General features: G+C 45.9%; 1 protein-coding gene across 1 annotated transcript in view; it reads left to right on the forward strand.

The window, feature by feature from the left end:
• The first annotated feature begins 6,826 nt into the window (after positions 1–6,826).
• Positions 6,827–15,037, forward strand: part of ENPP6 (ectonucleotide pyrophosphatase/phosphodiesterase 6) — a 32,080-nt gene continuing 23,869 nt past the window's right edge. Inside the window, exon 1 of the mRNA XM_030271270.4 lies at positions 6,827–7,457. Coding sequence (XP_030127130.4) covers positions 7,202–7,457 — 256 coding nt within the window. The 5' untranslated portion in view covers positions 6,827–7,201. The remainder of the gene's footprint in view (positions 7,458–15,037) is intronic.

Consider the following 15,037-nt stretch of genomic DNA (forward strand, 5'->3'; position numbering starts at 1 on the left):
TCAAAAGTTAAAGCTGAACTCCCTGTAACCTCTGGGCTATAAAGGATGTCAAATGCCAAATATTTTTTAGTTTTAAAATGACATTTTATGCTAAACCTGGATAGTTTACTTTGTAGGTATACTAAGCTCCAGCTAATGTTTTAAGTCTCTTTGTGCTCCATGTAGAAATCTAACAGAAAGATCAAACATAGAATATTTTTTTGTTCTTGGAAAGTGGCACTGGAATACTTATTTGCCAGATATTTTAGCCTCTCAAATTACCCTTCATTTAATGGGAAAACCTGAAACCCAAATACTTTGCTGAATAGGTCTACATTTGTCTAGCACTAGATGACCGTAAGATTGTGCAAGATTGTTAGACTTTAATCTCATACTTTTATCTTTTAAGGCTGATGCTTAAGCAAGATCATAAACTGGCAGGAACTGCTGTGCAAGGCACTGGTGGATATGCAAAATACCAAGTTGTTTTCTTGGAGGAGCCACTACCATATGAATGTGTGTGTTGAGTTCAAGTGCTGAGGAACATGTTAGTGTCACAACATAGCAGGATTAGTAACACCTGCTTTATTTGGTTGATTATAGTTTTGTATTTTTATACTAAATAAACTAAAAAATCTCCATAAACCCACTTAGCTTGCCAAGTTTTCATTCCCCACTCACACCATTACATGTTAACACCAGTTTCTAGAACAGCAGTAATCTTCACCACAGTCCCACACGATATGAGAAATGACCACACAGTATAGATGAAGTAGAATATACAGTATCCAGGTGCTATACAGTATCCAGGTGCTTAGGGGTGACTATCTGGTTTTGCTGTCTAGCAAATTTAACTTCTCTGACTTCAACAGAGAAATGCATTGCACAAGGTTTCCTCAATGAGATAAAAACTTCTGTGTTACAGAACACCGATGCTCAGACAAGCACAGTCTTGGGTTAATTAAGTAGTGATGTTGCAGAGATGTGAGTTATAAATGTTGGGGAAATAGTGGTGGTGGAGATGGGCTGATATCCAAGCAAAACTAAAATTCTTTGGAAGGGTTGAAGACTAGTTTCAGACCAAGAAAGTGACGCCCTCCCCTTGAGCTGGACAGCCCTGTGCTCAGGCTGATACACTGTGGGGTGAGGGAGGAGCTGGTCTTGTGTCACACGCCACCATCGGCTGGTGCAGGCTTCCCAGTGTTCCCTGACCTGAGCTCCTACGTATCTTTCAGTGACAGAGGTTCCCTGTGGAGTGAGTTTAAGCCCACTGGTGAACTGTTTATTTTTTCTTAATTGCCTTCACGACTGCTAGGAAGTAACTCATAACCCTCTGTGGCTGTGCAGGGTTCAGGTCAAAATTGTTATTCCAACCCACACTAGCCATGCTTTTCCTTAGGGGCCTCTTTTGGGAGCTTCTTTGAAGTGAAATTTGCATCCTCTCCTTCCCACTTCAGGTGTGCGGAAGTGCAGCCACTGATATAGGGGGCTGACATCAGGCAGTGCTGACTGGATTCAGTCCTGTTGGAGACTTATCACCCCTGCTGCTGGCCCCCCAACTCTTTTCTTCTCTTCTCAGCTATGAATGCCCCTGCAGCAGTTTAGGTATCTTTGTAAAGTGGGCAAGAGTGAGCTGCAATTACTGCCCAAGAGAAGCCATTAAGAGAAGGTTCTCTTGGAGGTCTGGGTAATGATCATATAACACTGGGTTAAGAGAGGTGCTAAGCAAAAGACTTGAAAGGTTCTCCCAGTGATTAAATACTCCTGTTCACTCTCTGTAAGAACAGAAAGTTCTGGGATGGCTGGAGTGTGGGCTGTTTGTGTTTACCAGCCCTGGGTGCACTTTCTTCCTGTGAGTTTGTCCCACCAATGCTTTTAGCAGTCAGAGTCTCCAGGGAAAAGGCCTTGCACACCCAAATAGTGCTATGGTGCAAAGAGCCACCCTCTTTGTTCATTCTAGTGACACTTCATGAAAGCACAGCCTGTTCCCCAAGGACACCATTGTCAGGGAGCATTCACAGAGCAGTGCTGACAATCATGTACCAAGCACATGCAGCTCCTTGCAAGGAAACTGGGAGCCATTGACGGGTCCACTAGTTCATTGAATTTCTTCATCTCCAATGGATATTCTTCAAATAGAAAAGTTATTGATATGACCTGTGATTGTTGTAGTGAAGGACAGAGTAAGAGATTTGGAGAGCTGCTCTCTAAATGTCACAATTGCCTGAATTGAGGCACTTCAAAGAACATTAAATAGCCCCTGGCTGTCAATCAGGGTGGTCACTGTCCCACTTTGATGTACTCCTTATTCAGCACGTGAATGTTTTCAGTAAGGCAAGTCCCATACCAGATAGTTAGGTTAGAGGAAAACTTTGCCTCAAACAGTGAAAGATCCCTGCTTTCCTCCAGGAAAGCTGGAGTTTCTGGCTTTGAAATGCTCTGTAGCTAACAAGTGTGTGATTTTATTATCTGTACATGATTGACAGCAAGAGCAAGCTGCTTCTTTTGTCTTGAATTCCTCATGGATGAACTACTGCATACCACAAGACCACAGAAATAACTGACTTGACATAAAATATCATCCAGGAAGATCTGAAGGGGCAGCAGATGCCTTGCCTAATGCACACCCCCTTGCAGAAGCATTTGTGAGAATGCACATGGCAGGAGCAAAGAAACTGATACAAAACTCCTGCAGACAATGACTTCTACCAAGGTAAGACCTTCTGTGAGCTCAGAGGGCTGATACACATATTGCCAGAGGTTTTCTGTGGAAGTCAGCAGTGGGCTCAGTACCACCTGTGACTTTTTTATCTTGGTTTGGTGGGCAGAAGAAGAAGAAGAACATTAGACTTGCAGAATTAGAACTTCAGACTGTCATAAAACCTCTTCTTCAAAGAAATGCAAGCAGATCAAGGATTTTATGTCTGGATGTGGCCTGCATTCTTCTCTAATGACAGAAAACAAACAACTAAACAAGTCAGGCTGTATTGGCCAAAGTGTTCAACTACTCCTTTTTGTGAAGGAGAACAGGAGCTGAAAATGAATTATAAGCTGCCAATGAGTCATGTTATGATTTCTTTCTTTCAGAAGACAAAGAAGGACAAGTTTTCCTCTTAGATTTTCTTGTTCACTGGGGAAAAGGTAAATGATGTTTTATTTTAGCAGCTGCTGTTCTTGCATGTGCTCCTGAACCTAAGAGCACAGATAGAGTTGCACTGCCAGGAAGGCTGGTGTATCTGACAAGACAGATAGAGCTATTGGTGTGAGCCCAGAGAATTTTCTTTCATTTCTATTGTTTGTTTGTGATTTCTGTAGGACTGGGAAAAAAAAAAAAAAAAAAAAAAAAGATAAATTCAAGGACACTGGAGGCAGTTTTTGCCAAGAGGGTTTCTTGAATAATCTAAGTGGTTGAGGCTTTTCTCAAACAATTTTGGATCAATGTTCAATTTGAGTTGAGGAATTTTCTTTCCTTTATGTATGCTTCTTCCTAAACCCTGTCTAACAGTTAACTAGTGAGGACTGTTGTCCCTAGACACCAGCTCAGGCTCTGTTAGCTTCTGTAAGAGCATTTGTATCAAAATATTGTTCTGCTGGAGTCTACACAGCCATCTGGGGCTTTGTGCAGACAGGGTGCTTACAAATGAATGTGAACCAAAGCAAATCAACATTGCTTGGCATGAATAAAATGTATTGCTAGGATCTGTCTCTGCCAAGCTAGAGACTGTTTGGCTCCAATCCCACTTTTCAGGGGGATTGTCTGTCAAAACACAAGTTGGTATTATACAGCATCATGGTTACGTGGCTCATTAGTCCTTTAACCCCTCTCGGGCCTGCCTTACTCTTATTTGTTGAGTGGAAACCTGTAAATTCCAATTCTTAAGGCAGACTTTGAGCTCTGGTACCTTGCACCAATTGTCACTCATGCCACTGTCAGCTCAGACAGAGCTTTCTCTTAAGGGGCTGTTAAATAAAAGATTGCAGCCTTTTTGAAAGGAAGGCATTATTTAATACTGCCTTAAAATGTTAAGAAGACATATTTTGTACCATCTCATGATGGAAGCCTGGCTACTTGGTCTAACCACCTCAAAAACCTGGTCATCCTTTCAAGGTGAGAGTCCATCTCAGACACTTTACTGTTTCTCCTTTATTATCCCATTCCTTCATGGGCAGTAGCTGCTGTTGCTGCTGAGCCCTGCTGGTAAGCCCAGAGGCCATACACTAGAGGACAAGCCAAGGCATCAGTGTGAGTGACCTCATGGGTCTGCCAAGAGGTGCATAATAATATTTCCCTCCCCATTTCTGGACATGTTCCTGAGTTCGTTCAACATAAGAATGGACATAATAAATTACCACAGTGGCTTGGCCAAGACGTGACACTATAGATGGCTCCAAGCCCATAACATACAGTTTTTGCTATAGTGAAAATCCACAGTGAGCACTAGTAGAAGTGCTGTCTCTGAACACAAGTTCTGCAGGGTTACCTCTCATCCTGGAAGTCCAGCCAGGGGCAGCAGAAGAAGGATGTGCACATTTACCTCAGGAGGCAGATGAAGTGGCAGATCCACAGGCTGAGACCCTGTGGAGTCTGGAGATGGCTGAGAAGAGAGGTGTCTCTCTCCATAGGTGTGACAGGCAGCACGTGCCATCCCTCAGGCAGGCAGCTGCCCACAGCGCTGCCCAGGCTGTCACGTCGCCCAGCCTGGTTGCAGCTGCAGCTCGTCCCTGCGGGCAGGGCAGGGCAGTGGCAGCCTTGCACAGGCTGGGACGCTCTCAGAGCACAGAGAAACTGCCTGGGTCACGCAGCCCCGCGGCTCTCCCTTGCACGGCAGGATTTGTGCTTCCCTTCAACGTTCCGGCTAGAGCATGCCAGTAGTGCCTGGCTCTCCCAGGCCATGTCTGCTCAGAGGACCAGGACCTTTTATCATCCCATGGGACCATGGTCCAGGTTTCCCTCTCGTGGGCAGGAAGCTTTATGGATGTCCCAGGGGCTCAGCTGTCTCTGACACAAGGTGCGGCACAGCTGTGTGACCCTGGCTTGGTTTTTGCTGAGAAAACTGCTGCTTTACTGTGAGAAAATAAATTATCTACAGCCAAGCAAGATAGGGGAAGTCAAAATATAAAATTAAAGTTGTCAAGATGATGATAGCTAGCAATGCAAGGCTTTGAAAGTAAATGTTATATGAAGAGGGATGAAGCCCTGAATGGCTAGGTCCCTATGTTGTTTTAAAGATGCCTGAGCTGGAGCTTAGAAATGCTCCAAGTTCTTGGCTCAGGTTTAACTGATGTGGGGGTATGTCCCAAGTGATGGACTCCAAGATGGGAATGGAAAAAGAGGCACATAAAAAAAAAAAAAAGAAAAAGAGGGGAAAAAAGTGTCTGGGCACATGTCAGAGAGACAGATGTCCATGAAGAGTCAATTTAGCCCACTGATAGGGAGAAAGCAAAAGGAAATTTACTGAGACGGTGAACACAAGCACAGGCAGCTGAAGGGCCTGAGCAGTTGTGCTTAGCTGCGCTCCTACTCTGTCCTCTTCCACCTTCTTGGGATGACTACCTCCTACAGAAAGTCCCAGCACCCCTTCCCTGACAGGGCATCTTCTTTCTTGAGGTGGAAGCCCTGTGGGAGAAGGGCATGGACAGAATGTCTCCAGCCATATTCTGGGAGTGGTGACCTGCAGGCAGCAGCTTTGGCTCATGAGCACCAGCACCCAGTGCAACATTGTGCAGAAGGCAAGTCAGGACATGAGGGGGCTTGCAAGGGGCTAAATAAGTGCTTGGGGCAAATGGGCCTGAGAGCCATCTTGCTGACCTTGCTGACCAAATACTGGGCACCAGCCCAGTATTTGCTAAAGAGGTAACTGGGTGTGCTGGATGTGCAGTGGGGAGCTTTGTAAGGAGCAAGGAGAAATTCAGATGCCCACAGTGGGGTGGTGGCCAGCTATTGCAGCCTTTCCCAGGTGGAAACATCTGCAAAGGGCATTTCCCACAGTTAGACAATGTTATGAATGCTATGAAATTCTTTTATTTGGGAAAAAGAAAGAAACTAAAGTGCAGTTATGGTGTGCAACAGGTGTTGGCATTGCATTAGAAGTATAGTTAGGTTTCCGTGAAGGAGAAGAACCTGGTGGTAACTAAAATGTGAACACTTTTTTTTGGTTTTAATATGAAATTAGGCACTATCCAGCACTGAATATCTAAATAATATCAACAGCCAATTGTTATCTAGCTGAATCTAGATTTTTTTTGTGCTCGTGCATCAGGAGCTAGATTAGTCCCAGGGCAGCACAGAGGAAACCGAGAGGACAGGGATCTTTGCAGGGACTCAAGGTAGAGAGAGGGCAGCCTGCTCAGCTGGAGCTCTGCGATACTGCCATGCCATGGAAATGCTGGACTTCAACTCAACATCCTGTACTTCCCACCTGCGGAGATGCTTTGTCTTAAGCTCACTCTCAGTTCTATCAGAAGCCGCTGCCGGAGAGATGTGAAGCAAGCCCGCGTTCGCGCTGCTGGAGATGTGAGGCTGTGTTTCAAAGGCTGCAGCCCCTCTCTGCGAGACCCCTGCGAGCCGCAGCCCCGGCGCGGAGCTGTGCTGTGCTGTGCTGTGCTGTGCCGTGCCGTGCCGTGCTGGGCTGTGCTGGACTGGGCTCGGCTGTGCCGTGCTGGGCTGTGCTGGGCTGTGCTGTGCTGGGCTGTGCTGGACTGGGCTCGGCTGTGCCGTGCTGGGCTGTGCTGTGCCGTGCTGTGCTGTGCCGTGCTGGGCTGGGCTGTGCTGTGCTGTGCTGTGTTGTGCCGTGCTGGGCTGTGCCGTGCTGGGCTGGGCTGTGCTGTGCTGTGCTGTGCTGTGCTGTGCCGTGCTGTGCTGTGCCGGGCTGGGCTCGGCTCCGTGCCGGCGGTGGGATCGCTCCGGGCGCGGCGGCCCCTCCCCGGCGGGGCCAGCGGGCAGCGTGCCCGCACTGCCTCGGGATCGTCTGCGGAGCGTCCCGGGATGCTCCAGTTACTTTTACACTGGGTGTTCCCCATCGCTGCGAAGCATTTTTTTCCGGCATCTGGGAAGGACCAAGCTCTTCCCCCGGCTCGAAGTTAATCATCTGTTTGCAATTAACCTGTGACCTCCCACGCCCGCGGCGCGGAGCAGCGCTGCAGCTTTAACGCGGGCTGGGAGCGGGAGGGGGGCAGCAGTGCCAGGTCCCGGAGCTGCCGCAGATCCCTCGCCCTGCCTGCCATGGAGAGCCGCAGCCTCCTCGCCGCCTTCCTGGCCGCTGCGCTCACCGCCCTCCTGCCGCTTCCCGCCGCATCCTCGGCGCACCGCAAGCTCCTGGTGTTCCTGCTCGACGGCTTTCGCTTCGACTACATTGATGACAGCGAGCTAGAGGGTCTGCCGGGCTTTCGGGACATTGTGAACATGGGGGTGAAGGTGGATTACATGACCCCAGACTTCCCCAGCCTCTCTTACCCAAATTACTACACACTGATGACGGGTGAGTACTTGTATTTCTGTGCTGTGATGCTCCTCAGAGCTGCCAGCTCCCCGTGCCAAGGTGGAAGGCAGCTCCCTTTCTTCCAAAGATATAAAAATAACCCAAGTCGTGCTTTTAGCTGGGAGTTTAAAAGCACTGTGGCATTACAGCCCAGAATTGTTTCTCTGACTTGTGTTCCAAATTTGGAAATGCTGCCTGGAACAAATTTTTTAAATTCCATTTTGTTCATCCAAAGTGTAGCTGGGTCCCTACCTGCTGCTATCTCAGCATTATGGCCAGCTCGCCTGGTGCAAGCACCAATGGGGCTTCTGCATATATAAAGAAACATAGAAACAACTGGGACTGAATGGAAAGTGAATACAGAGACTGCTCAGGGGCTTTAATAAAAATGCATGTGAACTGAGTGTGGTTACACTAAGAACTTATTTTCAGTCAGCAGGTCTGTTTTGGCAAGTTCCAGATTAAATTTCTTCTTAAACTTAGTAGATTTTCTGTTTTCTTAACTTTGCTACAAGTCCTCATATCTGTAATAATTCAAAATAGCCAAATGGAAAAACAGTCAGAATTTTTGTTTTTCCTCCCCTGCAATTTTTTTTCAGAATGTCCAGGGAAGGCTTTCAGAAAATTGAGAGGACAGTCATAGATTTCATTATATTGATTTGCTTCTAATCTTCTGTGGAGGACACTTGATTACAGTGACACTAGGAAGGTACAGAGAGTAAAGCTGTGCCATTTCCTTCAGAGACAGACATCAAGGAAGCAAAAGTTAAATTTAAAAAAACAACAAAACAGTTTTGTTTTGTTGTTTTTTTTTTTTTTCTGGAGTTTCTAGTTGGATTTTCTCTAAAGTTATTGACTAAGCAGGAGTTTCCAGCCAATGAGGAGGACTAAAATAATCCATCCTCTCCTAAGATATGTGGCATCTTCCACTATTCTTGGAACAATGCAGTGCCCAGTGATTCATATACTGCTTGCTGGGAAAGCAAATAGATGCCATTGTAAGACAAAAATCTGACATCAGTTGTGCCCAGCTTGTTTTGAAACTGCTTAACCCCTTCTTCCCTCTCTCCAAAGAGAAACACTTTTTTCTTGCTCATCTCTGATCAGAGAAGAGTATAAAATCATCACAGGGTTGGTTTCCATTCTTTTTTCATTATTTGGTGCAAATATATGAATGCAGAATAAATGTCATGATAGAAAACAGAGGTGTTCCACTCCAGGCCATGTTCTTTAGTTGTACATAGGCAAACAGACCTAACACTTCATAGGAGCAAAAAATCTTTGGATGGAGCTGTTAAAGAGAGAAGAAGAGTGAGTGACATTTCACTCCTCACCACATTTAGTCATCATTCCTATTAAGTGTCTGTACATAAAGTGAAGTCTATTATCAGCCTTTTGAAGAGTTTTGAAAACCTCCTACTTTGTACTCACAAAGAAGTTTTTTTTAAGAGATGAAACACCACTACTGGACTTTTCATATTTTTAGTGGAGTCCTGCACCTCAGTCTGAAGCAATAAGATAGTCTGTGAGACCAAACTCAATCTTCTTGCAAGCCTCCCAGACTTTATGATAAGGATATCAATGCAAATACAGTTTAATTGTGAATAGCAATTCACCTCCCTAACACATGAGTCACAGTAGTGTTAAGTAGGTCAGGAACCAATTGAGGACTAAGTTTAGGTGATGAACATTGCCCAGAGGAAGATCCAAGACTGCCCTTGAGCCCTTGGGGTGTTAGTGAACCCCGTGACTGTGTCTTGGCCTGACAGCAGGGTAAATCTCATATCTGCACTGTTCTTGCCCTTTGGGGACATGGTGCCATTTCCACTGAAAGGAGATTTTATGGGGTAGTGGGGTGAGGAGTGCAGAGCATGTGGCAAATGTAGTGTTCAGTCTGCATCCATTAAATTTGCAAAGCTGGGACAGGTTTTGGAGAAAATTCAGCATGGCAGGGTGATACAAGCATCATGCCATAATGACCTGCTCAGGGAGTGGCAAGCTACTGTTTCCCTGCTGCTGTATAAGCACGGGGAAGTTTTCATCCTGTCTCCCCAGCCATGCAGCCCCTCTGCTGCAGGCAGACACAACTACAACTGCTTTTATTTCTGTTTGTGACTGGGATGTCTGGGAGTTAAATGCTGCCATAATTTCTTCTGAGAAATCGGCAACAAATTATTCTTCATGTCTTGTCCTACACAGCTGTTTCAGGCGCTGCTAAGGAAGTCACATTTTAACTTTGAAAACATTGTATTTGTAGTATATTCAATATACTATCTTCGTAGTATATTGAAGTCTTTCAGCTAAATCAGTTTAAGAAATCGCACATTCCCACCCCTGGCTTGTTCATGATATCCCACTTTGGTTTTTTTGTTTGTTTTTTGTTTTGATAAATACTCCTGTCCCTTCTTTCTCTGCTCATTCACAAGGCCTTATGGCTCCACGTCCATCCAGGAGCATTCATGGCTGCCAGGTCTTGGACAATGTGCATAAAAGTGTTGCAGTTTGTGTGTATCTGACTTGCCTCCATTCTTGTGAGCAAATCCTTTCCTTCCTGTCTACTGCCTTTCACCTCACATCCATGCAACTGTCATGACTCCAGAGCAGTTGAGTTGTTACCAAATGAGAGAGGTTCTCTCGTTTCTGTGGCTTTGGAGGAGGACAGTGGACTCTGCCCCTCAGATACCATCACTGCTGGGACTGGTCAGTCTCCTCAGACATGAACTCAGCTCCTCCTCCTCCTCCTCCTGCCCAGACCTGCAGGCAGAGGTTATGGAGATCAGCAGCATCAGCCCCAGAGCTTCTCAGTGCAGATGCCAAGTAGATGCAACTGGAACTGTTGACCAAAAGCCACATATCTAACAGCAGCTAACTAACATACACTTATGAGAGCCACACTCCTTTCTGCTGAGGCGGGTGCTGGGTCAAGCACTGACACAACAGGATGAGCAGGGTCCAGTCTGGTGAAATTTTGGAAGGAAAACATGGAAGGGAGGTGACTTGTTTGTGGTCATGCAGTGCTGCAGGGCTATGGGAGAGATCTTCATGGATCCCCTCCTGCAGCTGTTAACCTGTGAAAAGATAGTTGCTGGAGTTTCCCCAAGATACACAGAAAGCCTCAGCCCAAAGCCCAGAGCCTGCTTAGATGTCTTTTCCTTTCCTGTCCAAACTATGAGAAAGAAAACCAAGGCACAGAAAAATGTAAAATCACTAAGTAATTCAGAGTTTGGGATGAAGCTCCAGTCTTTCTGCAAGCCAGGGCGTGGCATCAGGACCTGCTATTTGCTTGAAGAAACATCAAACAAAAGCTGAACCAGGGCTGGTGCAAGGGGATCTCACTGGCAAGCAACCGGAGAAGCTGTTTTGTTACAAAAACCTGGTGCTGTGCAAGGTAGCTCAAGGATGTGCTAGCTTAAAATCCAACTCTTTGAAAAGCAGTCTTCTCTAGCAACTTCCATTATGCTGTGTTTCTCAGTATTGGCTTCTACTGTGGCAGAAAGCCTCATTTTTAGGTGGCTGGTTTGCTTTCTGAGATGCTTTCTGAGAATGCTTTCTGGTTTGCTTTCTGAGAATGAATCCTACCGGGTGTTCTGGCTCACCATGGTGCAGTTACAATATTGCAGTTGTTGACCTGAAAAACATGAAACGGAGAATTAGTTAAAAGGAGATGTTGCAGCTGTGACAGAGCAGGACTCTTTGTGGGCTTGGCAAGGGAGGTGAGAAGGAGTCCAAATACGTCCATTCTAAAAGGCTCCCTTAATCATACCATGTGCTGTTTGTTTTGGAAAAGAAGGAATTAAGACCACAAGATATCTTGGGTTTTTATCCTGTGGGGAGTTTTTAATTTTTCCCTTTCCCTGCTGTGGCCTGGCTCTGCAGGGAGCTCTCATGCCAAGTTCAGTGGAAAGTCTGAGGTCTCCCCTGTAACCACTACAAGCAGGAGTTACTGCTTCAGAGCACTTTGTGCCATCTGCCAAGAAAAGCTGCTCATGCTCTGGTTGGGTCTCCCTTACCTGACAACCTGCAGGTGTTGGAGGGGTGATGAAGGGCTCCCTGCAGCCCAGCTCTCCTGAAGTCCTCCCCAGCTGAGAGCACTCAGGGGCACCTCACATTTCCAGCCAGCATAAACATAATCCAGAAAGGGTTTATTTTCCAAGATCGTAACTAGAAATGAAGTCCTTCTGGCAGGTCTTCCTTGTGGATGTGCCAGCTGCCTGGTCAGCTGTGCAGCCCCACATCCAAGAGTCATATTTAACTTGGCCTCCATGGGAAGCAAAGGGAGCCCCTGATTGCAGAGATGGGTGGAGAACTGCTTGGAGAGGAGCCAGCAGGGAGCCTCCATGAGCCTCTTTGGAGAACTCTGATCTTAAATAAGTGGCAGAGGGGCTGTGAGGTCCCCTGAAGTTTGAGGGGTGGGGGAAAAGGTAGACCAGAGGACATTGCAATCTCCTGCACCCAGAGTGAGGGCTGTGGCCTTTGCAGGGGTGCCCAGACTCACTGTAACACACTGATGACACGTTTGGGCATTGTCTAAAATACAGGGGTGGTGCGTGGTGTTTTCTCAGCCACTGCAGCTCATCCCTACAGATGCCATCACCTCTTCCTCTGCATAGCGGTAGAGAGTGGGGTGACATGGCAGAGCTCCCACAGATAGGTGACATCAAGGTCCACTCTGCCAGACTGAAGATTTCACCCATCTTGTATGTTTCAACAATCTTCCTTTCACTCCTCACTCTTGATTTTGGCATACTTAACTGCTGAGGGGGTTTGGTTGATGATGCCAAAGTCTAACAAACAGTCTACATCTGTTCCCCCTGAGCACAGCAAATCAACATACCCTGCACCCCATTTATTCCATGTTTTCTGGGAGAAAATACCCTTTGGGCTCCCAACCCTGGAATCCCCTGGAGTCTGGCTGATGTGCACACATACTCATATATTTACTGTTAACTGCGACAGGTTTCCTGATTAAAAGCACAGCAGCCCCAGGCTCCTTCCACTCAGAACCTGAGGGAAGCCCAGCCTGGCAATGGTTCTAGCAGATGCCTCTTTTCTGCTGCACAGCTAGTGGCATCCTGACTCCAGCCTGGTCCAGAAAAAGATGCTGACAATTTCTGTTCAGCAGTTAAGCAAGTTCTTAACTCTGTAAGTAATACCTGCATGTTTTCTGAGGCATAAAAAGTGGAAGGATAGGAATACAACAGGGAAGTTTATTACAAACACATGAACTAAAACTACCTCTATCTCTCTACAAGCCTAGAAAAAATCCAGAAGGGCACAAAGTGTACAATGAGTGACAATGGAAAATTACTTTTTATTTTTGGTCCTCTCAAACAGCTACAGATGCCAGGAGCAGCAGAGATTTAAAAGACTCTATTTGTGACATAAGCTCTGAAATCAAGCCTCTTCCTTTTCTTGAATTCATTAGCTTTCCACTCCTAAAACTCTGTGTTGGGAAGCAAAAGAGCATGAGCTGTGGTAACACTGTTAATTGGCAGAGAAAGGGTACTATCCCAGCAAGAATAGGCTGGAAAAGATAGTGGGAACAAGGAGAATTTCCTTTTTCACATTCTTCCTCTCACTTTGTTTACTCACCACCTGCAGAAAGGTTGCAAAGCCAAGCGTCAAGGTTTTTCTCTTTCACACACAAAATATTGCTAAAATCTGTGTTTGCTTTCTACCAGTTAAAAAATGGAAACACTTTTAAAATGTAGAACAGAAATTTTTTTCTAACATAAAGTTCACAGTGCTACAAATTAAAATACAGAGTTTTTTCCTCCTTATTAGCTACAATCTCACAGCTCACAACTAGTGTACCTACTACCAGCTGTTAGCTAAGTAGTCATTCACGTATCGAGGTACTTCTTAGCCCAGAGCTGCAGTCACTGCCAGAGACTCATACTCTGTCTCATAATGCAGGCAGCAGCTTTGTCCATTGTTCTGCCCAGGGCTTGGAGCTTCAGTGCCCTCAAGCTGCATCCAGCTCTGGGGGTTCAGGGGTCCCAGAGTGGTCCCTGAGCCGCCACAATTCAGGAGAACAATCAACAGCTCAGAGTTCTGGCTCTTCAGGGACACAAGATCTGACTTCCCACACAAGAAAGCATCTGCAAAGCCTCAGCTGGGTGATTTATTAGAAATTTTTGTGAACTCAGCCCTGGCCCCATGATGAAAGCATTGAATTAAGAGTTTCAAGCTCTTACTAAATGAATTCCATTAAGGGGGAAAAAAATAAAGCTGTGTATAGCAGGGATTTTTTTAATGTGATTTTTGATGTGATCCTACTTGAATTGCAAAGTCTTGCCTGACACAGACTAACGTGTCCATACTTTGGCTTTGTCTAGTATTAGAGGTCATTAAATTTGGACGTTGCCGGCAAACTCCTTTGGAAAATGAATTGTCCATGCACATCATGCAAGTACTGTTTTTACCTTGGGGTCTGAAGATGGCAAGGCCACTTTGCCAGGCCAACATTCCCCCAAGAATTCTCATAACTCTGGCCTTCTCCAGGCTACTTAGGGTTTAGCACGTGGGTTTTGTTTTTACCCTGTGGTCTTTCTTGTCAAAGCAGGTGAGACCCATCAGGGGAACAGGTGAGCAGTGCATATATCAAAGCTTAGTTCCTGGGGACAGCAAACACTTTATCTGCTCCAGAACAGGAATATGGTGCTGGTGACTTTTAAGTCCTGCTTTCTTCATCGTTATGGGAGGCAGCATGAGCAGAGCAGAGCATTTCCCAAGGTAAGTCTTCTAGCTGTTTGCATGGAGGAGCTTAACTATTCCCCAGAGGGTATAGCCCCGCGGCAGCCTGTGCTTGCATCTGCCCCCCGACTCTTGTCACTTTCCAGAGAGTGGGAATATCGTGGTGGGACACGAGGAAAGGTCTCACCATAGTGGCAAGCATATATATAATATTGCATAGCACACTGAGCTAAATGCATATACTGATGTCCACCATCAGATTATGGTGCCTTTGCTGCATTGGCAACCATATGTATAAACCATATAATATGGTTTATACACACACTCTGGGTTCTCTGACAGATCGGATTTGCTCAGTGCAGAGATGGCAAATGGCCCAGGAGCACACACACTGGTTTCCAGATCTCACACACAGCCAGGGCAGGGTGCTCAGCACTCAGCACTCAGCGTTACTGTGCTGCTGCTGTGGGTGGCCCAGTGGCTGTGGGTTCTGCTGGCCTTTTAAATTTTGTCTTTGTTTTGCAGAGATTCATTTGAAGGCTGACGAAAGTGCCTGGAGACATGGGAATGTACTTTAGACAAATGCTGTATGAAGTGTAGTGTCCAAATAAGCTGTAGCATGCAGCCTTGCAAATGCTTTTGCTGGCTCTCCTCCAGAAGGATACAGCAGTTATCATATTCTTGGAAACTATACTCTCTTTGTTTTCCTCTGTTGCTTGAGGAAGGAGTAATTTTTACTACAGTTACAGTGAGTTTATATAGTGACATCTGTATGCTGAAATTGCTTTCTGCCCTGTTTCTATTTTTGAAACTCTTAAGATAACGTTTGATTACAGAGGAAAGCTGCAGTAATGAAAGAAATAATAAATTCTACATGTTATGGT

Source organism: Taeniopygia guttata, chromosome 4, assembly GCF_048771995.1.
Source record: "Taeniopygia guttata chromosome 4, bTaeGut7.mat, whole genome shotgun sequence".
Classification (NCBI taxonomy): domain Eukaryota; kingdom Metazoa; phylum Chordata; class Aves; order Passeriformes; family Estrildidae; genus Taeniopygia; species Taeniopygia guttata.